At 36.6% G+C, this 26374-nt stretch overlaps 1 protein-coding gene across 11 annotated transcripts in view; it reads left to right on the forward strand.

Annotated features, from left to right (window-relative positions):
* Nucleotides 1-26374, forward strand: part of CCDC171 (coiled-coil domain containing 171) — a 308137-nt gene that overhangs the window by 129252 nt on the left and 152511 nt on the right. For all 11 annotated transcript variants that reach the window (XM_078436783.2, XM_078436780.2, XM_078436779.2 and 8 more), the window contains 2 exons: nt 12888-13395; nt 14486-14602. In XM_078436783.2, coding sequence (XP_078292909.2) covers nt 12888-13395; nt 14486-14602 — 625 coding nt within the window. The remainder of the gene's footprint in view (nt 1-12887; nt 13396-14485; nt 14603-26374) is intronic.

Genomic DNA, 26374 nt, shown 5'->3' on the forward strand with positions numbered 1-26374 from the left:
CTATAGTATGTAGCCTTTTGGGTCCGACTTTTGTTTCACTTAGCAAAATATGTTTGGGAATTATTCATGTTGTTGCATGTATCAGTAGTAGTTCATTCCTTTTTACTACTGAGCTATATTCCATTGGATGGATACCATTGTTTTTTTATACTTGCTGATGGGCCTTTGGGTTGTTGTTTTTGTTTTCTAGCAATTATGACCAAGGAAGTTTTAAATATGCATGGATAGGTTCTTGTGTGATCATAAATTTTCATTTCTCTTGGGTAAATACTTAGAGGAGTGTGATTTCTGGTTATATGGTAAGTACATATTTATATGTTGTATAAATGGTTCTATGGTAAGAAACTATGAAATTGTTTTCCCAAGTGTCTGTACCATTCTGAGCTCCCTCTAGCAATGTAAGGGAGTTCTAACTGCTCTGTATCTGTGCCAGCATGCTGTTTCATAATTTTTTTTGTCTTTTCTAGATATTCTAGTAGGCGTGTAGTGATTGTGGTTTTAATTTCTGTTTTCCCTAGTGCATAATAATGTTGAGCATTTTTTTCATATGCTTATTTGCCATCTGTGTGTATGCATGGGTGAATTATCTGTTCGCACGTTTTGCCCACTTTTTAAAAAAGTTTATTTATTTTGACAGAGCGAGAAAGAGAGATAGTGCGAGTGGAGGAGAGGCAGAAAGAGAGAGGGAGAGAGAGAATCCCAAGCAGACTCTGAGCTGTGAGCACAAAGCCTGATGCAGGGCTTGATCCCACGAACCTGTCCAATCAAGAGTTGAACACTTAAGTGACTGAGCCACCCAGGTGCCCCTTTTTGTGCCCCCTTTTTAACTGGGTTGCTTAGTTTCTTGTTGCTGAATTTTGAGAGTTGTTTATGTATTCTGGATAGAAACCTTTTGTCAGATAAGTGATTTGCAAAAATTTTCTCCCATTCACATAAAGGTCCTTTTTGCAGAGCAGATGTTTAAAATTTTTATAAAGTCCACCTTATCAATGTTTTTCTTTTATGACTTTAGTGTTGTATCTAAGAACTCTTGGCTTAGTGTAAGGTCATCAAGATTTCCTCCTGTTTTTTCTTCTATAGGTTTTGTAGTTTTAGGTTTTAGAAATAGGTCTATGATTCATTTTCAGTTAATGTTTATAAAGATATGAGGTATGGGTTGATGTCCATTTTTTTCATGTGGATGTTCAGTTAATCCAGGACTATTTGTTGGAAGATTATCCTTTCTCTATTGAATTGCCTTTGTACTCTGTCAAAATCCATTTCCTGTATTTGTGTAAATCTATTTCTGTACTTTCTCAACTGTTCCATTTATTTATGTGTGTGTTCATTTTTAATACTATACTGAGTTGATTTTTGTAGCTTTTTAGTAAGTCTTGAAATTAGGAAGTATGATTCTTCAAACTTTCATCATTTCCTATCAGTTTTTTTAATTGGATAAATTTAACATGTAACCTTGTATAAATTTAAGGTGTATATTGTGTTACTTTGATACATTTATATATGTAATATAGTTGCCATTGTAATGATATTTATCACATTACATACTTGCAGTACATTATTATTATTATTGTTTGACAAACTGTACATTTAGTCTCTATGGCTATTTTAGTACTCATTACAAGTTTATACACTTAAACAGCATCCATTTAACACCCCTACTCTCTACTCTTCCATTTCCTGGTAACCACCATTTTATTTTCTGTTTTTTTTTTTTTTTAATTTTAATTTTTAGCATGTTTGGTCTTTTAAGATTCCATGTATAAGTGATACCCTATAGTACTTCTCTTTGTCTGGCTTATCCCATTTAGCATAATGTTTTCAAGGTCCATCTGTGATTTTGCAAATGATAGGATAGCCTCCTTTCTCATGGCTAAGTAATATTTTATTGTGCATGTATATCACATCTTTTTTAATCCACTCATCCATTAATGGGCATTTGGTTGCTTTCCTATCGTGGCTATTGTCAATAGTGTTGCAATAAACATGGAGGTGTGTGTATCTCATCGAATTCCTGTTTTCATTTCCTTTGAGTATATTCCCAGAAATGGAGTTGCTGGAATGTATGGTAGGTATATATTCAAGTTTTTGAGTGACCTCCATATTGTTTTCCATAGTGGTTGGACTAATTTACATTCCCATGTTCTCGCCAGCACCTGCTGTCTCTTGTCTTCTTGATGATAGCCATTCCAGCGGGTATGAGGTGATATCTCAGTGCGGTTTTCATTTGCATGTCCCTGATGATTAGTGATGTTGAGCATCTGCTCATGTGCTTTTTAACTATTTTGATGTCCTCTTTGGAAAAATGTCTCTTTAGTTCTTCTGCCCATTTAAAAAATGAGAGTGTTTATTCATTATTAAGTTGTGTTAATTCTCTATACATTTTTGGATATTAACCCCATATCTGATATGTGGTTTACAAAAAATATTTCCCATTTTGAAGGCTGCCTTTTTATTTTGTTAGTTTCTTTTGCTGTGCAGAAGCCTTTGAGTTTGATGTAGTCCTGTTTGTTGATTTTTGCTTTTGTTGTTTGTGCTTTTGGTGTCAGGTACAAAGAATCATTGCTAAATATCAGTGAGCTTCTTTCCTATCTTCTAGGAGTTTCTTGGTATCAGGTGTTATATTTAAGTCTTTGATCCATTCTGAGTTAACTTTTGTAAGCGGTGTGAGTTAGAGGTCCAGGTTCATTATTTTGCATGTGTTCCTCTAAATTTCCCAGTACCGTTTGAAGAGAATATCTTTTACCCATTGGGTGTTCTTGGTTCTCTTGTCGAATATTAGTTGACTGTATATGCTGAGATTTAATTCTGGGCTCTCTGTTCTGGTCTATGTGTCTATTTTTGTGCCAGTATTTTTTATTACTATGGCTTGGTGATGATATGATCTTATATGTAGAAAACTTTAAATAACCAATCAAAAAACTTCTTGGATTAATCAATGATTTCAGTAAAGTAGCAGGTTAACAAAATCAACTTACAGAGATCATGAAACATTAGAAAAAGAAATAAAGAAAACTATCCCATTCACAAAATACTTAGGAATAAATTTTACCAAGAAAGTGAAAGATCTGTAGGGAGAAAACTCTTAAGACTTTGCCGAAAGAAATCAAAGACACAAACAAATGGAAAGACACCCTGTGTTCATCGATTGGAAGATTTCATATTGTTAAAGTAGCTGTACCACTCAAAAGCCATCTACAGATTCAATGCATTCCCCATCAAAATACCAAAGTCATTCTTCACAGAAATAGAAGAAACAATCCTAAAGTTTGTATGCAAACACAAAAGACCCCGATAGCCAAAGCAGTCCTGAGAAAAAAGAACAAAACCAGAGATATCACACTTCCTGATTTCAAGCTATCCTATCGGTGTTATGAACTCACTTCTTTTATTCTAAATGTGCAAGAAAGCATAGCAATTCATTTTTCTAACTAAGGGAATCAATTATCACAAATGCTAGTTTTTAAAAAGAAGCTCTTGGGGTGTCTGGATGGCTTAGTCGGTAGAGCATGTGAGTCTTGATCTCAGGGTTGTGAGTTCGAGCCCCATGTTGGGTATAGAGATAACTTAAAAATAAAATCTTTAAAAAAGAAAAGAAAAGCTCTCACTGAAGACTTTTTTCTGAAGGATATGTAACACCGTAGGCTTTGATCCATGAGTAGGCAGATTGAAAGTATCATTTTCATTTTCTTAAAAGTACATTAATAAGGGGCGCCTGGGTGGCTCAGTCGGTTAGGCGTCCGACTTCAGCTCAGGTCACTATCTTGCGGTCCGTGAGTTCGAGAGTCGCGTCGGGCTCTGGGCTGATGGCTCAGAGCCTGGAGCCTGCTTCCGATTCTGTGTCTCCCTCTCTCTCTGCCCCTCCCCCGTTCATGCTCTGTCTCTCTCTGTATCAAAAATAAATAAACGTTAAAAAAATTTTTTTAAAAAGTACATTAATAATATAAATTGTCATATTGTTTATATTATTTATACATATGTTTACATTTTTATAAATTGTAATTGAATACACAGCAGCGATTCCTTTGGGTTTTGTATTGGGTAAACTGCTATTATAATGCATATTACAGGCTATACATTTTATCTTAGGAAATTTTGTTATGACTATTTCTGCATTTCTGCTTTTTTCCCCTCAAAGCTGCAATGCAAATTACACTATTTTCATTGTATATTACTTAATGTATTTTAAAAAATTATGTTGATAAGAACATAAAGAAGGAAAACACACAGTTGTGTAGGATTGTAGGTTCTAGAGGATGTTTGGTGTTAGATGAACCTGGCCATTACAAGGGGCCATCTGCTGGAAAACACATGACTTATCTATAGCACCCTGTGTTTGATGTTTAGTTCTTGTAAAGAAATGGTTAGTAAAAGACAGGTGGTTAAGTAAAAACCAGCTTTTGGACTCAAATTGCTTTCATCTGAAAAGAACACAGTAGAGTTATTTACAAGAGTTTTGACTGTGTAAGCTTTAAAACAATTAGTACAAATGCTATTAGATAAAGGATACTCGTAGGACAGGAGCCTTGGTTCTAGTATCTCAGCATGTTTTTAGCGTTCGGTGAAATGTGCTAGCCACATGGTTGGGAACTCTCAAATTTAAATACTCCGGAGCCGTCACGGAAATACATCTCAAGTATGTGTGCCTACTGAAGCCTCTGGGCCGAGTGCCACACTACATGCTCTTACTGAGTTTGCTTTTGTAATCTTAGTATTTCTGTTCTTATAGCTTTTCTTTCTGAAAAAGCTGGAGTTACTGGCATAGCAGCGTCCTTAGTAAAAGTAAAGGTTTTTTTCCCTATCAGTTAAGTATGGTTAGCCTTGATGTAATATTTATTGTAAACACTTTAGGTTTGTTTGACATTTTAGTAAAATCCTCTTATATCACAAAATTAAAGAGTACCTTTGGCAGGAAATCTGGGTTAGTGTTATTAGATGTTGAAACTTTTTTTCTTTTTAATTGAATTCCAAAAATATTCAGAGCTCAGCTTGTTTATATTATTGGAGGTGATAGGTTATACATGCCTGCCTGGAATGGCTCACAGGGAATTAGTTCGACCCTGTCCTGGACACAGGAGGCATTGATGGACTGAGTTGGCGTGAAGGGGGCACCTCTAACGAAATATTTCCAATAATTTCATTAACACAAAAATATCTGCTTCTCAAATAATTGCTTTAGAAATTGTTTTTCTTCTTTTTAAAAAAAAATTGTGGTTTTACATTTACTTATTTTTGACAGACAGAGAGAGACAGAGCCCAAGTGGGGGAGGGGCACAGAGAGAAGGAGACACAGAGTCTGAAGCAGGCTCCAGGCTCCGAGCTGACAGCTCAGAGCCCGATGCCGGGCTCGAACTCACAAACCGTGAGATCATGACCCGAGCCAAAGTCGGACGCTCAACTGACTGAGCCTCCCAGGCACCCCTAGAAATTGTTTTTCTTAAAAAGGCTATGAATTGAATTTGCCTAATGCTCAATAGATTTTTCAACATTTTTTCCTAACTTTGCATGCCTCCTCTGACTCAAGCCTTACCACAACCATGTGAGATAGGTCATTTAAGAATCATTTCTAGTTTGCACATGGAGAAACTAAGGTTCAGAGAACTGATGCCACTTATGTGTTTAGCGAGAAAGTTCTAGAGCTGGGATTAGAATGGAGGTAACAGATGTAAACTATTCAGCCTCTTGCTTGGCATTCAGAAATTGCAAAGTGAATGTTATGTGCTATTTTTTTTTAACTTTCAGTCTTTTTAAAAATGTTTATTTATTTTTTTGGTGGCGGGAGGGGCAGAGAGAGAGGGAGACAGAGGATCTATCTGAAGTGAGCTCTGTGCTGACAGCAGAGAGCCTGACATGGGGCCCGAATTCATGAATGATGACATCATGACCTGAGTTGAAGTCAGATGCTCAGCCAACTGAGCCACCCAGATGCCCCTGTCCTGTTTTAATATATTGTCACCATCCTTATCTTCCTGTCCTTTTTGCGTTATACTACGGTACTGTTTCTTTTAGAAATATATGCTGTTTTGTATGTCAAGTAATACCTGAAAATGGGTCCAGTGGCAGATCAATTTCATATTTCTTGAACTTGCATTTCCAAGTGAGTCTTGATTAATTAATGATCAAACATGATGATTATGGTGACACCCTGTCAACTGTCCACAGATGCTAGTTCCCTTATGTCTTATTTCTCTCAGACTTCCTTTTGTCTGAGAGACTGAGTTTTTCTTACATTATATTGCAAAATTGCTGTTATAGGTAAGAGTATCAAGACAACTTTTACATAATGTATTTAATATTAACAAAAATATATCTTACGTGGTATATACCACATACAGAGGGCACTGTGTTTAATACTCTGGTACTAACAAAGAGATATAACACTTAGTTCTTTCTTCAAAAACTGTCAAATATAATTGGGAAGTCATCATATAAACACATGAGAAATTCAAGAATATAAGGTTGATCACAGCAACTGTGTTTAATTAATTCCCAAGAGAATGCTATAAACTTAGAAGAGGAGGTGGTCACAGTTTGAACTATTTAAAGAGAAGACTGGAGCCAACCTGGACACCGTGGCCGGGGTCTGAAAACCCAGAAGGAAGATCTGAGGCAGATCAGAACTGAGGGGGAGTGCTGACTTACCAACGGTCTGAGGCAGTGTCTTTTAACAACTGACAAATGAAGCATCTTGCCCATGTTGACACGTTCATTCTCAGTCTAATGATAAGGAGAACTTTGTTCTTTTGAAGGTTTGGCTTATCCAAAGGGCATTTTGTAGTTTGTACTGCTTTAGATACAAGAGTAAACACAGGCACATAGCACTTTGGCACATAATATTTTTGCCAGGCTACACTTACAAATGAAGATCGTGTTTTTAAGTAAAGTAAATAATCATTATGGGATTTGAGTATATTTATGTTATATGTTATAATATATATAATGTCTATAATATATTATATATATTTAATATTATATATTATATATAATATATATAAAATATATAATATATATAAAATCCAGACAGTAGAATTTCTAGGTCATATGATAAACTGAGCTATTTGCAAAAGCTGATGCATCATTTTAACATCTCCAGCAGTAACGTATGAGGCTTCCATTTTCTTCACTAAATGTGCATTATTTTTAACAGAGAAGCATTTACATCATAGGATAAGCAGGTGAATTTATTCATTTTGCAATATTACCATTTCATAAAAAGACAAGGTATGCAGTCTATAAAAATAAGACAGTTTTAATGAAGTCCTTTGATGTCTATGTGTCATCGAATGCCCAGTGTGCATTTTGTCTTTTGCCAATAATAAAGTCCTTTGATGTCTATGTGTCATCAAATGTCCAGTGTGCATTTTGTCTTTTGCCAACATAAAGAATAAGAACGCAGGAAGCAAAAGTGATAAAAAAAGAATTTTATTCCCTCGGGAAATATCTAATTTCTGGTCCAAAGTCTCAAAGTTCATGGAACCCTGTAAGGCGTCCCACAGAGCCTGTGTGCTTCAGGAAGTAGGTGCGTGATTAGGCAAAAGAGGTATCTTGCCCCCCCATTTTGGATGCACTTTGAATTTATCAGACAGTAGAGGAAAACTAGTGAAACTATATCGTAGTTTTGATATGCCAAAGAAATCTATGTAAAAGATATCCATACTATATTTGCAAGTTTTTTTAAATTCTTCAAGATAAGAGTGTTGTTTTGGAGGAATTTGCAAATATTATTTTTGAAACTAAACACACTAAGGAGCAGGTTATTTCAGTCCTAGGAATGCTTTTGTCCCATTTGAAGGCGATATTCCTAATGTTTGCTTTAAAAATATTGGCCTTCAATCTCCTTGGGTAAAGAACATAAGATTTTTTTAAGGGAAAAATTGCTCTTACGGCTGTTTCCATTGTTATCATCAAACAAGCTTTGTTCTTCAAGAATAATTCACAGTAAATAATGCAGCACCTTTGAAGATCCCTGTGGAATATCAGAATTAATTTTAAAGCAGAATTCTGACATGTTGATAAGTTCCAAATTATATTTAGAAATGATATCTTTTTTTCAGATCATATTTTTCTTCTCCTTACATTTATAAAGCTTTTTATTCATTGGGTATTTATTCAGTGCCTATTATGGGCAAAGAAAAACTGTGGTAAACACCAAGGAACATCTTATAAAGGATTATTTAATTTGTTCAATATTTAGTAAATTCCTACAGGGTATAGAGCACTGTAAATAGAATATTTACTGCAGTAAATACTTCCTGGCCTCCAGGAACTAGCATTCTATTGCATTTGAGGGAGAACAGATATGCATACATGAAATAAGTAAGTAGCAGTGTCAGAATTAAATGTGTGAGTCATGTAATTAAGTTCAGAGAAGGTCAAGGTCAGCATGAATGAGAATTATAGGAAAAGGTGTCATGGAATAGATAGACCCTGAAATGGGCTCTGATGATTGCTAGGATTTGAATAGTGTTAGGGGAGTTGGAAGGGAAAAGACCTGGGAATGCTAGACAGCATTGGTTAAATTGTGAAGAGTGGTGAGGTTCGTGTCTGGATAGTAAAGAAGCAGACCATTCTCCCTTTTTCATCAGGGTGAGGATTGTGGGAGAAGGTGAAGCCTTTACAGCAGAAGGCATGTGGGAGTGTTGTGACTTGAGGAGGGAACCTTGGTTCAGTAAGGACAAAGATGTTAAACAATAGGATCGGATGGACATAATCTGACAGTGGCATGGAAAGGGGCATGAATGGCTGGTGGTGAATAGCTGGAAGTAGGATGCGTAGCAGTAGATATGGATCAGGGCGTATTTTATAGGTAAACCCAACGGTGCTTGCCGATGGCTTTGATTTGGGACGGTAGAGGATAAGGTGAAAGGAGGAACTAAAACCGACTGCAAAGTTTTTGACTTGAACACTTCGGTGGATGTTGGTGCCATGTATTGACATAAAGAGGACTATCATGAACACATGTAGGAGGCAAGTCAGTAGTACTGGACTGGATACTTTAGCTTGAGATGGCTGTGAAGTAGCTAAGTGGAGATGCTTGCCGGGAAGTCAGATCTGTGGTTCTAGATTTGAGTGGAGACAGCAGGGGTGCAGAAATGTAATTGTTAAGAAATGAACAAAACTTGCACTAAGTATTAATGTTATTGAGGATTTTGTGTGGCTAACTTAATATTTGTCAACAAGAGCTCTAAAACTTTAAATGTTTAACTTCATTATTTTTAAATCTTTAATTCAACCCGCTAATAAATTCTAGTTATCTAGTTGAATATTGGTCTGGTTGATTTTTTTGAAAAATAACAATCGATACTTGGTGTCTTGATTATAATTACTTAAACCAAGAATGGCTGGGGACAGCAGATGGTTATTAGACAAATAAATACTCTTTTGAGTTTGTTTATTTTTATTTATAAGCAGACTTCACACATAGTCTTATTTTTACTGTTTCACCAATCTGTGAATGGCATCCGAGTCTCTGAGAAATCATGAAGCGTGGTAGTAATTAATATTAATCACTTAATTAAGCACTTTTAAATATATAATCGCTACAAATGATCAAAATTTGGGGGCCATAGAATGACACAAGGATTTGAAAGACGCGAGAATTTAAAAGATTGCTTGAGTACTTTGCCACGACTTCTAGCAGGCAGCCTAAAATGAAAACTGGCTGTGTAAGTCTGGAATCCCAATTCTGTTTTTAAGACATTCCAGCTTGTTCCTGGCTTTCTGTCTGTCGAGAGAAGTGGGGTGTTTTGGGTAATGGAGTTCAGGTTTTTATCCATTTCTCTCCACATTTTGGTTACTCTGTCATCCTCATTCCAGGACTACCTGTTTCTGGCTGCCTTTCTAAAATGCTGTTAGCTTCAATCTGATGCTCTGAAGTAGGCTAGCTGTCTTCGGTAGATCTGTCATGTGCTACAGCTAACTCTTCTCCAGAACAGGCTTGCTTTACTTTCAGCTGTCTTCCCTTTTTTTTTTTTTTTCTTAAATTTTAAAATTTTTATTTAATTTACTTTAAAAATTTTAATTCCGGTATGGTAAATATACTTTCAGCTCTCTGTCCACAACCCATTCGATTTTGTCCAATGACTTCACATGCTATTTTGAAACATTTAAAATATCATTAGCAAATGTATCTATTCACCATTTGTGTTTGTTCACAGAAGAGTACTTTTTGTTGAAAATATACTTCTGCCTCAGACTTTGAGATCTGTGACTATGTTCCACCTGGAACCTGATTAGGTTAATGTTTATTTCTACTACCTAGCTGTAACTGGTGTGGCTCTTTTATGTTGGATTGTCTATAATTTTCCTGTTTTCCCCTCTAATTGAACTGGTGGAATTGATTTTGGAGAAAATATGGAATTAGCCTTTGTAAATTCTGTTTGCTCCTCTTGTTCCACCTCCACTACCAGCAACTTTACTGCTACCCATGGCGGTCTTTATTAGTATTTCTGATTCTCCCATCCATTAACTAAAGCAGAGCGACTTCCAGGATTTTATGGCTTCTCATGGCTTTCCAGATAGTTTAAATTCCTTAGCTTTATCATCTTTTATCCACCTACGTGTCAGTTTTCCATCATTGTCCTCTTTTCTTCAGGCGTTCTGAATTATTTGTGCTTCCTTAGAATACATTATCCTGTTTTCTGGCTCTCACTCTTCCACATACTGGTCTTTCTGCTTTCTTTAGCTACAGTGCAGGTCAGCTTTCCCTTTTCTTAAGGGTTGCCTTCTTAAAGGGGTGTCTCACATCTGCTTCCAAGCAGTCCACCTGGCTAGTGCTTCTCAGAGTTTCTTGCTTCTTTCAGCTACTCCCAATGGGACACCATTTCCTTTACAAGTGTCTTTGCATGGAGCTCTGGGACACAGTCCCGGTGATGAAATACTGCTACCACCGCTTGGCCATGGGTGGAGATGTGGTGGGGGGCAAGCCACAATTCCTTTATTTCCCTATTCCTTTCTTTTTCACAGTAGTACCACAGATATGGCTGGTTCAGACTTTAGAGAAGAGTCGGAGTAAATAAAGACAATTATAGTATGGAAACATTTTTTTTAAGCATTTTTTAAGGTTATTTATTTTGAGAGAGAGAGAGAGCGAGCATGGGAGGGGCAGAGAGAGAGGAAGAGAGAGAGAGAATCCCAAGCAGGCTCTGCACTGCCAGCACAGAGCCCAACGCAGGGCTCAATCTCATGAGCCATGAGATCATGACTGGAGTGGAAATCAAGAGTCGAACCCTTAACTGACTGAACCACCCAGGAGCCCCTATAGTATAGAAACATTTAAAACTATGTCTAAAATACAGTGTTTCCCCTGCCCAAAGGAAGGCATCCAAGAAGTTGAATCCTTGAGAGAGTGGATTCTTGTGTACTTCTTTAATTCATTTGTGCTCAGGACTGTACCTCTGAGGGCCTTCTTCTACTCACCGTGCACTTATTGGGAATCTCATCTGCTAGGCTTGGGGTTGGATTTAGTACAAGAGTTACTTTCCTTAGCAGTATATTTCCACAAGTTTGAATTCTTTTGACTACCGCCGATCAACATTGTCCACGGTAGGCTTTGACAACAAATCTTGTGGAGTCATCAAGGGTTTGTGTGATTTTCTCCAACTCGGATCATTAAATTATTTTAGGGTAGCTATGGAGCCACACTTTATCACTATTTTTATTTTTAATTCTTTCTATTACATACCTCACCACCACTTGTCCTTTGTCATTATCCCTCCAAAAGCCTGTCAATATCATTTTGTGCAAACTCCCTTTTGGGTACCTCTGCCAGTCTGGCATAGTTTGATAGTGCATTACACCACAGTTATTGATTTGCTTGTCTGTTTTCCTAGCACATGGAATTTAGTGACTAGTCAATAAATGTTTATTGAATGATAAATGAATCAGTAAAGGAAATTGGGATCTGTTATCTTCTGAAAACTCTACCTCAGCAGTTCCTTAATGATCAGGCATAAGATTTCATAGAGAACTATTTTATTTTCTAGCAATTAAAATATGTTGTCCATAGTTAAAATTTCTTGGTGTTTCAAATTGTTTGGATTGCAAATTCCTTGATGAGGGAAAAAGGATCAGAGAGATGCTGAGGCCCAGCTCACAGTTAGTTATTTCCTCCCACCACTGGGGCTGTGCTTTGTTCAGTCTGCTGTCTCAGGAAGGTAAGAAAGAGCTGAAATGAGAGATTTTAACCCGAGAATTAGTCCCCCCTCACCCAGTAAATGGCAGACAGTCAAGTGCTATTTGTTATATTGTTGATTTAACCCTTTGCTTATTCTGGCAAAAAGTAAAGTCTTTTCACATATAGGAAAACCTCTACTGCTGATGTAATTTGTTTAAAAAGCAGGAAATAAAAGTGAGGAATGGAAGAGGAGAAATTCTGTTTTCTAAATATGTGTATTTCTGCATAGGTGTATGGGAAATTCATGAAGTACTTTTAGAGTTATGCGTTCTATGTTATGTAAAGTTTCTGTGTAAGAGGATTTAAAAATCAACATGCACATTTAGGGGCGCCTGGGTGGCTCAGCCGGTTAAGTGTTTGACTTCAGCTCAGGTCATGATCGCACAGTTCGTGGGTTTGAGCCCCTCACTGGGCTCTGTGCTGACAGCTCAGAGTCTGGAGCCTACTTCAGATTCTGTGTCTCCCTCTCTCTCTGCCCCTCCCCCGCTCATGCTCTGCCTCTCTCTCAAAAATAAGTAAATGTTAAAAAAAATGTTTAGATCAACATGCACATTTAGATCTAACCTGTTGCTCCATCATACATATTTTTTGGATATTTAGATCATGGGTCTTTTGAGGAAGAATTAGTTGTCAGCAAAAGTTTGTTTTCTTTCTACAAAGAGGAAGTAATAAAATGCCTAGTTGTTTAAAATATTTTATTTGACTTCTCTTATAGAAATTTCAAGAAATTGCTGAAAAAAATATGGAAAAGTTGAACCGTATTGAGAAGTCACACGAACAGATGGTTCTCGAAAATTCACGCTTCAAAACTGTGTTATCACAGACTCAAAGGGAACAAGCATCCTTGCTGGCAGCCTGTGCATTGATGGCCGGTGCCTTATATCCTCTCTATAGCCGGTCATGTGCCTTATCGACACAGAGAGATTTTCTCCAGGAGCAGTTCAACACCTTTGAGTTGTTCAAACTGGAAGTCAGAACTCTAGCCCAGGCTTTGTCAACCGTAGAGGAAAAGAAGCAAGAGGAAGCTAAGATGAAGAAAAGGCCATTCAAAGGACTGATGATACGTGTATTCCGGAAAGGTGTAATTGCAATTTTGGCAGCAAATAGGCTCAAGATTTTGGGCCAATCATGTGCCTCTCTTTTTACCTGGATGGAGAGCTTCAAAGAAGGCATAGGCATGTTGGTGTGTACAGGAGAGCCCAAAGACAAGCATAAATTTCCAAGTAAGATAATTTAAGCTTTTTAAAAATCTAAGTTGAGTGTAAGGACATACAATGTGACCAGGCTTAGCCATTGTGTAAAAACTTGAAAAATCATTTAATATGTCAACTCATGTAACATAGTCTCTCGTGTGTTGTAGATATGTGTGTGGGTATGGAGAAATGTATATTTATGTATAAATTAGGTTTTGATTTTTTGTTATAAACATTAAAATTTAAAGAAAGTGGCAAATATAATTTCAACTTTGCCTAGCTTTATGTGTGTGTGTGTGTATATACATATATATATATGTATATATATATGTATATATACATATATATATATATAGTCACCTTTATTATATTTGAATGCTTTTTTCACAGTAAAGTGGAGAGTTTATATAGTGATTTTTCAATTAAGCCGATCCAGAGACTCTCCCCTATTTAAAATTAATTAGCAGTATAATTTATTTTTACTTTCTATGAGTCAGTATAAAATGATCAGAGTTAAAAATCTATTGAGGAACGGAAATGAGACAGATGTAAATTTTCCAGTTAACTTTTTTTTTAAAAGTTTCACTATTCTGAGGAAATAGTGATTTCAGTTTTTAACTTTAAAAATCAAGCTATTAAGGGGGCACCTGGGTGGCTCAGTCAGTTAAGCTTCCGACTTCGGCTCAGGCCATGATCTTGCAGTTCGTGAGTTGGGGCCCCGTGTCCAGTTCTGTGCTGACAGCTCAGAGCCTGGAACCTGCTTCAGATTTTGTGTCTACCCCCCTCTCTGCCCCTCCCTCGCTCATGCTCTCTCTCTCTCTCTTTCTCTCTCAAAAATAAATAAACATTAAAAAAATGTTTTTTAAATAAAAAAATCAAGATGTTAAGTAATATAAGTAGAACTGAAAAAAATACTTTTCTTTTTTTTTGACATCACTTAATTTATATATATAAATAAATTGTCAGTCAAATCTAACATTTCTTGTAGACTTTTCCACACTAGGCAAAGTTCTGCCTACAAGTTTTGGTCTGTTTCCTAAGTAGCCAAACGTTGCTATGAATTTTAAACATGGATTTTAAAAGTTTGCAACATTGCATAATGGATCTTCTTTTCTTGCAGGGCACCAAAAGGAGCAGTTACGTTGTTTGCAAGCACTTAGTTGGCTTACCAGTACCGACCTTCTGGCTGCAATCATCACTTCTATGGCCGAGTTACAGGAAGTCATTAGTAAAACAGGTACGCTTCCCTCTTTTAGGTCCTTGCAAATGTCTAGAAATGCTTTACAGTTCGAATTCTAATAAACCATCTAGGAAGAAAATACATTTGTTTTCATCTTTCTCCATTCAGGTACAGAGAGATTATTAAATCTCTATTTGATGATGGAGAGGATTAATGTAAATTTTGGTGGGTAATTTTGTCTTAATTTATGGGGAAATTAAATGACATTTCTTGGTGAATGTATCCACCTTATTTTTTCCTTTTAGGATCTGACATTCCAAAGGAAATCTCATCATTAACTTTTTTTTTTTAATGAATACTGGGAATGTTCTTGCAAATGTTTTAGTCTTCCTTCATTTCTATTTCTAGCTATACATTTTAGAAGTTTGAGGAATAACTGAACCAGTAGAAAACTTTTCTCGTTGGTGATATGTTTTTATTTTTCCTAATTAATTTTCAATAGAGTTAATTTGAGTAGTCTGTTTCCACCAGGTGTGGAACCACCTATAATCAGTGATTTCCAAAGGTCTAAAAATCAGTTTACTGGGGCATCTGGGTGGCTCAGTCAGTTAAGTGTCTGAATTTGGCTCAGGTCATGATCTTGCTGTTCTGGAGTTCGAGCCCTGCATCAGGCTCTGTGCTGACAGCTCAGAGCTTGGAGCCTGTTTCAGATTCTGTGTCTTCCTCTCTCTCTCTCTGCTGCTCCCCTGCTCATATTCTGTTTCTCTCTCTCAAAAATAAGTAAACATTATAAATAAATGAATAAATAAATAAATAAATAAATAAATAAATAATTCAGTTTATTTTTTAATGACTCAGATTGCAGGATATGTTTGTATGAAAAGTTCAATGAAAACTAATTTTTCAAGAATAACATACACCTACCTACTGGTTAAGCTATGTCATTGGACTAATTATGACCATTTCAGACACATTAATAGTAAAAATAATATAATGGATTTGATAATACTTGCCTGCCTTGTGGAATGTTGTAAGCATTAATGAGGTAATAATTTGGGATGTAGTTTAATTCTTTAGACAACTCTGCTATATACATGTAGATCATTTGTTGTGATTTCTGATAACTAAATCTATGTTCTTATAGTGGGAAACTTATGATGCAAAGATTAATTTTAGGTTGTGGCCCGTTGATGTTGGTAAGCAATATTCATCTCTAATATTTTGGCAAAATGTCAATGTACTGGGTTTGAAGTCTGAAATAAAAGTCTAAATAAAATGTATTTTAAGAATGTTGGCATTATACCTTAAGAGGAAAATTAACATTCTTGAAAGAACTTAATAAAAGTTATTGGAGTTAGTTTGAAAAACAGATTATTTGTGTTCATCATATTCTTGTAGGTGTGTGAACACTTGACATAGATTGGTTTCTTAAGCTACAATCCTGTGTATATTACTTTATTTATTTATTTTTTCTTTTCACTGTGCTATACATCTTCAGGAGATGAAAGAAACATATATGACTTGGATCTGGACATCTAGAAAATATACATAATGATTATAGAACAAGATTGGCAATTCGTGAATAACTTTAGGCAGAAAGTAATCAAGATTGAATGAGGAAATACTGGCTTTAAATGTAAGAATCCAAGATAGGTACAGCGTAGTGGGGGCTTACTAGTATTGGGAAGGCTTCAGGGAGCCTTAACGGAAGGCCTTCGCTGGGCCTAGAAGGATAGATAAGTTACATAGGAGGGACAGCATCCAGATGGAGAGCAGAGCCTGAGCAGAAATGCAGAGGTGGGAGTAGGCACAGAATGGGAAGAGGGACATTGAGGAGATGGAATGGAAATCCATGCCTAGCATATCTGGCTTATACATGGTGATTACTAAAATGTATTTTCTGTTATAACTATATTGGAGAATCGTGGGAGAAAAGGTAGAACATTGGCATACGATCAGATTATAGAGACTTTATAAAACTAGACAGTGATCTCCCTGAGCACATTTTCCAAAAGTGGACCCTTGTAATATCTTAAAGTTAAGATATTGACACAATGATTATTTGAGACCCTAATAAAAATATGTGTAGGTAAGACTTATCAAGGAGAAGGTAGACTGAGAATGGTGTGTCTTTAAATGCTTGCCTCCCTCCAGGAACAGAGCTGCCTTGTTAGAATATGGTTGTACCTCTAATGGCTTGAGAAAAGAGCAAGTTCAGGGAAACTCATCTTTAGGGAAGCCTTTAAGTGTTGTTGGCTAAAGAACACTAAGTAATTAGGGAAGAGTTAAGTGATAGTTGCTTAGAGGGGGAGAATAATTGATGTATTGAAATCCTGAAGAGTATAGGGAAGAATATGGTTGGACAGGTAAACAATTGAGTTGTTATTGGACTAGTACAAAAATGATCAGTGCGTTCCTTTTGCAGAGGCGACTTGACAAGCTGGGCTCATAGAATAATTCATTCAAAATATGATGACCAGTTAATACATTACCTTTTCCAGGTAATGTGTTTTCATTTTCATGGTTATCCTAGTAGTAGAAATTTCCTGATACTTTATTATTTTTTTTTTATTAAAAAAAAAATTTTTTTTAACATTTATTTATTTTGAGACAGAGAGAGAGAGAGCATGAACAGGGGAGGATCAGAAAGAGAGGGAGACACAGAATCCGAAGCAGGCTCCAGGCTCTGAGCTGTCAGCACATAGCCTGATGCGGGGCTCGAACCCACGGACCGGGAGATCATGACCTGAGCCGAAGTCGGATGCTCAACCGACTGAGCCACCCAGGTGCCCCAAAATTTCCTGATACTTTAGCAGAAACGATGGGAAAATATTTTCAGACACTTAAAGTACATGAGAGGTTATTAACAGATAATAGTGAGGGTAATAAATGTAAAGCTATAACAGCTTACATAGTCATGTTGAGTTTATAATTGAAGTGTACGAATAACCTAAATATACGATAAGCATTAGCATATAGCAGAAAGAGCATTAGCTTTGTACCAGGCGGATTTGATTTTGTTTGCAGCTCTGCTAGTTATTAGTTGTGTGAAACTGGGCAAGTTACTTTGTTACTAGACCTCAGACTCTTTACCTAGAAATGGAGATAGTACGATCTTCCTGGTTTTTATGAGGATTTAATGAGATAACCCTTGTTGAACATTTTGTAACAGTACCTAGCATATAGTGGGCGCTAAAAAAACCTGTTTCCTTACAACCCATCTCATCGTGAAAGTAGTGTATCACATTCCTGAATGTAGTACACACGTCTGCCTGTATGCATTTTTAGACAATTATTTTCTATTGCTATGTGTTATTCCGATCTGTTTTATTCCTCTCTGCCTCTCTGCCTTTCTGTCTGCCCACCCTTCATTTCTTCTTCTTACCCTCCCTTCTTCCTTCCTACCACCTGCTCATCCATCTACTAACAGGCTAACAAACGATATAAATGTTACCATAAGCTACATACTGTTTTATATTTGCATTTAAAAAAATTATTTTGAGAGGTGCCTGGGTGACTCAGTCGGTTACACGTCAGACTCTTGATTTCTGCTCAGGTCGTGACCTCACGGTTTGCGAGTTCGAGCCCCACACTGGGCTCTGCGCTGACAATGTGGAGCCTGCTTGGGATTCTCTCTCCCTCCGTCTCTGCCCCTCCCACTCTCGCTCTCTTTCTCTCTGTCTCTCAAAATAAATAAATGAACTTAAAAACTGATTTTGAAATAGTTTTAATCTTACAGAATAGTTGCAAATACACAATAGAGACTCTTTTTGCTGAATGATTTGAGAGCAAGTAGCTGACACGATGCCCATTACTTTCTCATATTTTAGCATGTATTTCAGGCAAGACATTCTTCTACATAACCAGAGGGCTGTGATCAACGTCAGGAAACCGTTCAGACCCCCTTTGACTTACCCTAGTTGTCCCAACCATGCCTTTTATAGCAAAAGGATCTGGTTTCGAATTATGTGTTGCATTAAGTGATGTTTCTTTAATCTCCCTCAGCGTGGAAAAGTTCCTCAGTCTTTCCTTGACCATCATATTCTTGAAGATTACAGACTGATTTTTGTAAAATACCCTTCAGTTTCGATCTGTTTAATGTTTCCTCATGATTAGATTCAGTTCATGCAATTTTGGCAAGAAAATCACAGAAATGATGCCGTGTTTCACTTATGGCATGCTATAATAGCTTTAGCTTAAAAAAAGTCATGCTTTTGAAGGATTTTCTCCATTTCTATGAATATTATTCTAGGGAATGATTACATACATGTATATATGTGTTTATTATATATTATATAAATGTTCATATATATACATATATACATATATACACACACACACACACACATATATATATATGTTTACTTATATTTGAGAGAGAGAGAGAGACAGAGAGAGAGAGAGAGAGAGGCAGAGAGCAAGCAGAGGAGTGGCAGTGAGAGAGAGAGGGAGACACAGAATCTGAAGCAGGCTCCAGGCTCTGAGCTGTCAGCACAGAGCCCGATGCGGGGCTTGAACTCACAGACCATGAGATCATGACCTGAGCCACCCAGGGGTCCCTGGGGAATGATTTTTAATGTTTGGGTAATATTTATCAGTTGAATATTTCATAATTTGTTTAACCAATTCATAATAGGATCTTTTCATCGCAGGACAGTTATCAGGAATATGAGTTCAGCTTTGATTTGTAATTGATTCATTGTCTCTTGGATCACCTAATATTATGAGTAGTATCTTAATTCTTTCAACCAAGTGGGATATTGAGATGGCAAAATCTTGGTAAAGTTTATTAAGGAAATAATCTGAAAATCCTGAAAAGAAAAAAGTTATTTCTTAGAGCCATATTTTTTCTTTTCTGTTCCTTCCTTCTTTCATTTTCTTGTTTTGAAGAACTTGCTGAAAATTTAAACCATTTTACATGTCAAGACTACATATTGATGACATCAGTCACTTTTTTTTTCAAACCTCAGGAAAACTGGTGCTGTGTGTCAATATCAAGTAGTAGTTTTTAAATATATTTAATAGTAACTACGTCACTTCTTGTATTATCTTTGTTCCAAGGTAAAAAAAAAGTATATTATTCTTTTTAAAAATACTCTTTTTAGGTACCTATCTTTTTAGACTAAGTTCTGAATTATACACATACTGTTAATTATATAGGAGAGAAAAATTTTACCGAAGAGGGAAAATTAAACACTTAGGGTACATAGTAGAGTATGAATTAAGAACTTGGGCTCTAGATTCGAATCTGGGTCCCATTGCTTAACTTTGTGTGTGACATTGGGAAAGGTACTCGATCCCTTTCGGCCTCAACGTCTTCCCCTCTTCCCCTGTGGAATTGGGCTAAGAAGAGTTCCTCAGTTATAGAGTTATTAGGTGTGAATGTAACCTTCTCAGCCAAATCTCTTATATATGTAATTGCCAACCAAATGTTTATTGTTTTACCTGTTTTTTTTGTGTTCTGATATCTCACATGAACTGGTATATCACTTTATGCCTTTCATGAAACAGGAAGTTCAAGAGCGATAAGCTTGAATTCACTGCTCAGAAAGTGCTAAGGGTGGCTGCTCCTGCTACCTTCTTAACTTTGAGGATGTATTTACAGGCAGTGGGCAGAGACCCCAGTTTCTAGTTTGCCTCTGTAAATACTGGACAGGTGGCAACCTTCTTGCTTTCATTAAAGTGTTTGCCCACTTGAGATAAATTACCTCTTCCAGGTATCCAAATGGTGTGCCTGCAAGAGATCATTTACCTCAAACAGGGGAGAACGTTACTTCCACTGAAGAGCTGGGATATCAATCATTATGTGAATGGACTGAAGAACTCTTTAGATAGCTGAACATTTCGTATGTCTGGTCTAGCCTGAATTTCTTTAGAAGCAAGTGCGCTGATTTGCATGGAATAATCTCTGAATAAATAGTAGATGGATATGAATAGTAAGTTCATACATTCTGTTACATATTTCCTCCATAGTTGAATCATAATTATCCAGAAGATAGACGACCCCAGTATACGTGCCCCTGCTATGACTACTCAGAAGTTTCTTTCATTGTTACTTTGAGTTAACTTTGTAGAGGTCATAACAACTCTTTCAGGCACAACTTAGAAATCTGGGTTGTATTTGGCATAACACTGAGGTTTCACATGTAGGAAGTTCAAAGCAAAATAAAGATATTTCTGTTAATAAGTAGTTATTTTATATATATTTTAAAACTAGGGTTTTATTGATTCCTAAAAAATAATAAAAAGAGCATTCTTACTTCAAGTGTGGTCTGTGGACCAACAGCATCAGCATTAACGAGGAATATGTTAGAAATGCCTAATCTCAGAACAACAACAAAAAAAGAAATGCATTATCTCAGACTCTACTCCAGAACTATTCAATCAGAATCTACATTTTAATAAGGTCCTCAGATGACTTACATGCACAGTAAAGTTTGAGAAGAAGTAACTTAGAGGGCTTTGTTATTTATACAACTTCAACTTATATCTGAAATTGGAACAAGTACATGTAGAGACTTTTGTATGTATCATTTTTGATACTTCAGTTACAAGTGTCTATTTTGGGGATCCACATGTGATTTATTGAATTTTCTTCCAATTTTTTGATTTTCTTTATTATTATTACCTTAACATGTTCCCGTATTTTTTCAAACATTTTATTATCAAAAATTTCAGGTGCACAGGAAAGATGAAATAATTTTACAGTGGACACATACTTTGTTTTTCAAATTAAAATTTTACTTGCCTATCATAATTTTTAAGAACAATTTTTGAATGGGTAATTTCTCATTGAGAATGCCGATGACTATGTAAAATTCCAGTGTCACAACTTTCATAGCGTGTATTTGTTAATAATGTTAAAATAGTATACAAAATCAAAATTATTTTAAGAAATATAGGTGAGCCTTCAGCATATTTTGCAATTTATAGGTACTTTGCAGGACACTTCTAAGAGCCTGAAGCCTTTTCTTAGAAGGGTAGGTTGCGAATCCAGATGCTATCCAACAAAGCAGCATAATTAGTTTTTCAGATATTTGTAAAAGAATGGAGGAAAAAATTTCCTCTCAAATCTATAGTAAAATACTAGATATGCATTTACAAATGTTATTTTACCACCACCTTGTTCTAGAAGAAAATTATGGCCATTTAAAAGTACCTGTAAAATATGACTGTATGATAATCATTAAAACTGGAGTAAGAGAAAGTGGAAGCAAATTTGAACGAGGAATGGTGTTGAAAAAGCCGGTTATGATGGCCTGCATAGTTGTGTTCAAATTCAGGTCTCAGGATTCAATTGTCAATGATGTCATTAAAGAAAAACCAGAAATTTAGAAGAAATAAAAATGTCCTTGGACTAAGAATAGATAGGAATTTGTCCTGTAGCTCTTAACCAAAAGGGACATTGTGATAGAGTGACTAACATTCTCAATAATATCAGACATAGAATTCTCTGTCTCTTCTTTTTAAGTCAGACATATTGGGATATGATTTATGTATAATAAAGTTTAATCATTTAGCTGTAAAATTGAATAGATTAAAAAAAATGTATATGCTAGAATGTATACTAGAAAATATATAGAACATTTTCTTTACCTTTTTTGAAGTCACCCCTACATACTCCTAGCTCAAGGTAGCCACTAGTCTTTTTGCTGTCACTGTAATTTTGTCTTTTCAAGCATTTCATAAAAATGGAGTCATACAATGCAAAGGTGTCTAGCTAAATTGCACCGGCAGAGGGAACAGTCCCCACATTGTTCTTACTTCAGACCCCACCTACAAGTTTAAGAGTTCCTGGGGCCACTTTCACTTCACGCCAGCTGATTATGAGTTAAGGAGCTCCTATGAATTCTCTCAGGTTCCATAATTTGCTAGAAACTCCTAGAACTCAAGAAAGTGCTGTATTTAGGATTACATTTTTATTATAGCCAACAGAAACAATTTAGACCCAAAGGAAGGGATGCATAGGGTAAAGTCTAGGATTCCAGGCATCAAGCTTCCATTGTCCGTGGGACAAGGTAGCCTCCTGCTATCGATTTATGACAGTACATATGGAGTATTACCAACCTGGGAAGCTCACTGGAACTTCAATGTCCAGAATTCTATTGAGGCTTCAGTATATGAACATGATTATTTGGATTGTTGGCTGTGTTGATGAACTCAGTCTCCAGCTCCCTTCCCCTCTGTGGAGGTTGAGCTGATGTTACCTTGGCTCAAAGCCCCAACCTCTAATCACATTGTTGGTCTTTCTGACATGCCCAGTCCTTACCTTTAGTCATGTTGTTAGCATAAAGTATGAGATGCCCACCATGAGTCAGCCCATTAATATGAGCTATGAAGGGTGGTCCTGTGGGCCCACCTTGAATAACAAAGACACTCTACTCACAGCAGAAATTCTGAGGTTTTGGAGGCTACCTCCCTGTCATGCTTAAACTCTGTATATCTAGCTTTCTGTGGGTATCCTAAAAACACCTCACACTCAGCATGTTCCAAAATTTAATCGTCTTCTTTGTCCCTAAACCCCCTTCTAAATTTTCTGTCTTTGTAATTGGTGTGGACATCCACCAAGTAGTCGTTAAAATAGAAACTGGCAGTCGGGGAGCCTGGGTGGCTCAGTCAGTTAAGTGTCTGTTTGTGCTTAGGTCATGATCTCACAGTTTTGTGAGTTTGAGCTCCATGTCAGGCTCTGCGCTGATGGTGTGGACCTGCTTGGGGTTCTCTCTCTCTCCCTCTATCTCTGCCCCTCCTCTGCTCATACTGTCTCTGTCTCTCTCAAAATAAATAAACTGAAAAAAAAAAAGAAACCTGGGAGTCTCCCTAACTTATCTTATTCTTACTCTTACGCTCTATATTTTACATATTTTATTAGTCCACTTTTTATTCTAGCCTCATCACTATTGCTTTAGCTCCATATTTTTTGCAGGTGTTCCCCCCTTAGTTTAAACATTTTTAAAAAATGTTTTTATTAATTTATTTTTGAGACAGAGAAAGACAGAGCATGAGCAGGGGAGGGACAGAGTAAGAGGGAGACACAGAATCTGAAGCAAGTTCCAGGCTCTGAGCTGACAGCACAGAGCCTGACGCAGGGCTCAAACTCACGGAGTGTGAGATCATGACCTGAGCTGAAGTAGGACGCTCAACCAACTGAGCCATCCAGGCACCCCACAGGTGTTCCCCTTTTAACCTACTAATGGGTGTCCATTCTTAGATACACTGCCATTCTTTATATCTATCTATCTATCTATCTATCTATCATCTATCTATCATCTATCTCATATTTAGCAAAGAAATAATTTGGAGGAGGGTTGTACAAGTAACAAGGAAGTAGGAAGTAGCACGAGTGTATTGTAAACATTTATAAAGCCTTGAAGAGTATGAGGAAATAAATATAAATTTCTTGTAATCTCTAAGAATATGATCAATATTGATGTGTACATCTTTCAAGTTGTTTTGTATGTATTTCAATGTGACTGGATCATTTTGTAGTCATTTTTCATTGTTACTTTTTTCTTATTTTTAATGGCTGTCATACTAATGTCATCTCATTTGCTGTTGTAAGGGTTAAATGAGTTAATGCATGTAAACAGTGCTTGATCTATTGCATATCTTTAGCCTCAGTATCAGCAACAGCATTATTCCTCATTTCTTATTGTATGAATTAACTCTTTGGCAAGGTATACAAGACCCTTCTTGAACTGATTCTCATCTATTTGTATAGCTTCACCTCCCAGTACTCTCATTAATAAACCTGCAATTTAGCTGAACTGAATTGCTTGTTGTTCCCCAGATGTGAGATGCTCTCTGTCTCCAAACATACTCTCTGTCTCCAAACATACGGAAAAAACTATTTTTGCTGCTAAACCTTAGGAGGAGCTTACTACATGGATTATCATATTGGAAATATTGAATAGCATCACAGTTTCTATCTCTAAAAGCTACTTTGTAGAAGATGCAGAAGTTTTTTTCTTGTCAACGTTACTTATATTCATCTTCAGTGAAAACTGAGGGCATAGTGTTATATTACAGTTCCCTATGCAGCTTTCTTATTATTTACGTTGACACAGAGGCAGACGCTAAAGGATATAGATTTATAATTGGGTGACATATTCCTTAGATAAGAGGTCTTTTAACCTTGGTCTCACAGAACCCTTCTCAAAAGGGTCCATGGTCAGAATTTGGGAGCAGGGATAGGGGTGCATCAGTGGATTTGGATGGAAAAAAATTACATCTTGTTTCACTAACCACTAACCGAACTTTGACATTTCCTTCAATTATGAGTGGTGATGGCAGACCATACTAATATTAGCTGTACAGTGACTTTGTTACTGATAGAAATCACTGATGTTTTCCCATTGTAATACAGTTGTTGCAGCTATCTCCATGTACAGCCTGTGCTCATCTTTGCTAACCAGTAATCACGAGACCTGTCACATACGTGACATGTAATTGTGGTCTTCTGTGTACACATGGATGCTGGTGCAAGTTTTCTGGATAAGTGTCAGAACAGCTTTGCACCTAATAGTTGCTCACCTATTCAAGTGAGCTTCTATGTTCTTCATGTTTATATTTTTTCTAGTATTCCCCAAATACAAAATTCTCTGTTATTTCTTTGAAAGAGCAATCTGCAAACACCTGGAAACACTTCAGAACTCTTTCAAAGGAGTTCCTGACACTACTGATGAATTTTCTGAAAAAGAAATAATGAAATTGATTCCATATACAAGCATATCAAAAACAATAATATGTTTAGGAATAAATTTAACCGAGGAACAAATTGGTGCAGCCACTCTGGAAAACAGTGTGGAGGTTCCTCAAAAAATTAAAAATAGACCTACCCTATGACCCAGCAATAGCACTGCTAGGAATTTACCCAAGGGATACAGGAGTACTGATGCATAGGGGCACTTGTACCCCAATGTTTATAGCAGCACTCTCAACAATAGCCAAATTATGGAAAGAGCCTAAATGTCCATCAACTGATGAATGGATAAAAAAAATTGTGGTTTATGTACACAATGGAGTACTACGTGGCAATGAGAAAGAATGAAATATGGCCCTTTGTAGCAACATGGATGGAACTGGAGAGTGTTATGCTAAGTGAAATAAGCCATACAGAGAAAGACCAAGACCAATACCAATATGTTTTCACTCTTATGTGGATCCTGAGAAACTTAACAGAAACCCATGGGGGAGGGGAAGGAAAAAAAAAAAAGAGGTTAGAGTGGAAGAGAGCCAAAGCATAAGAGACTCTTAAAAACTGAGAACAAACTGAGGGTTGATGGGGGGTCGGAGGGATGGGAGGGTGGGTGATGGGTATTGAGGAGGGCACGTTTTGGGATGAGCACTGGGTGTTGTATGGAAACCAATTTGACAATAAACTTCATATATTGAAAAAAAATACAAAAAAAAAATGTAACCGAGGAAGGGAAGGTCTCTAATCTGAGAACTAGAAGTTATTGATGAAAGAAATCAAAGAAGACTCAAATAAATGGAAAGGTATCCTGTGCTCATGGGTTAGAAGAATTAATATTGGTGAAATATCCATACTACCAAAAACCATCTACAGATTCAATGTAATCCCTATCGAGATTCCAGTGGCTTTTTTTTAGTAGAAGTAGAAAAAGCCAAAATGTATAGCCACAAAAGACTCCAAAAAGGCAAAGAAATCTTAAGAAGAACAAAGCAGGAGGTGTCATGACTTCCTGATTTCAAGTTATACTATAAAGCTATAGTAATCAAAATGTATGGTACTGACATAAAACTGGACAAATAGACCAATAGAACAGAATCTAGAGCCAAAAGCATAAACTGAAAACCCAAGCACATATG

The sequence above is a fragment of the Panthera onca genome, chromosome D4 (genome assembly GCF_046562875.1).
Source record: "Panthera onca isolate mPanOnc1 chromosome D4, mPanOnc1 haplotype 2, whole genome shotgun sequence".
NCBI lineage: Eukaryota > Metazoa > Chordata > Mammalia > Carnivora > Felidae > Panthera > Panthera onca.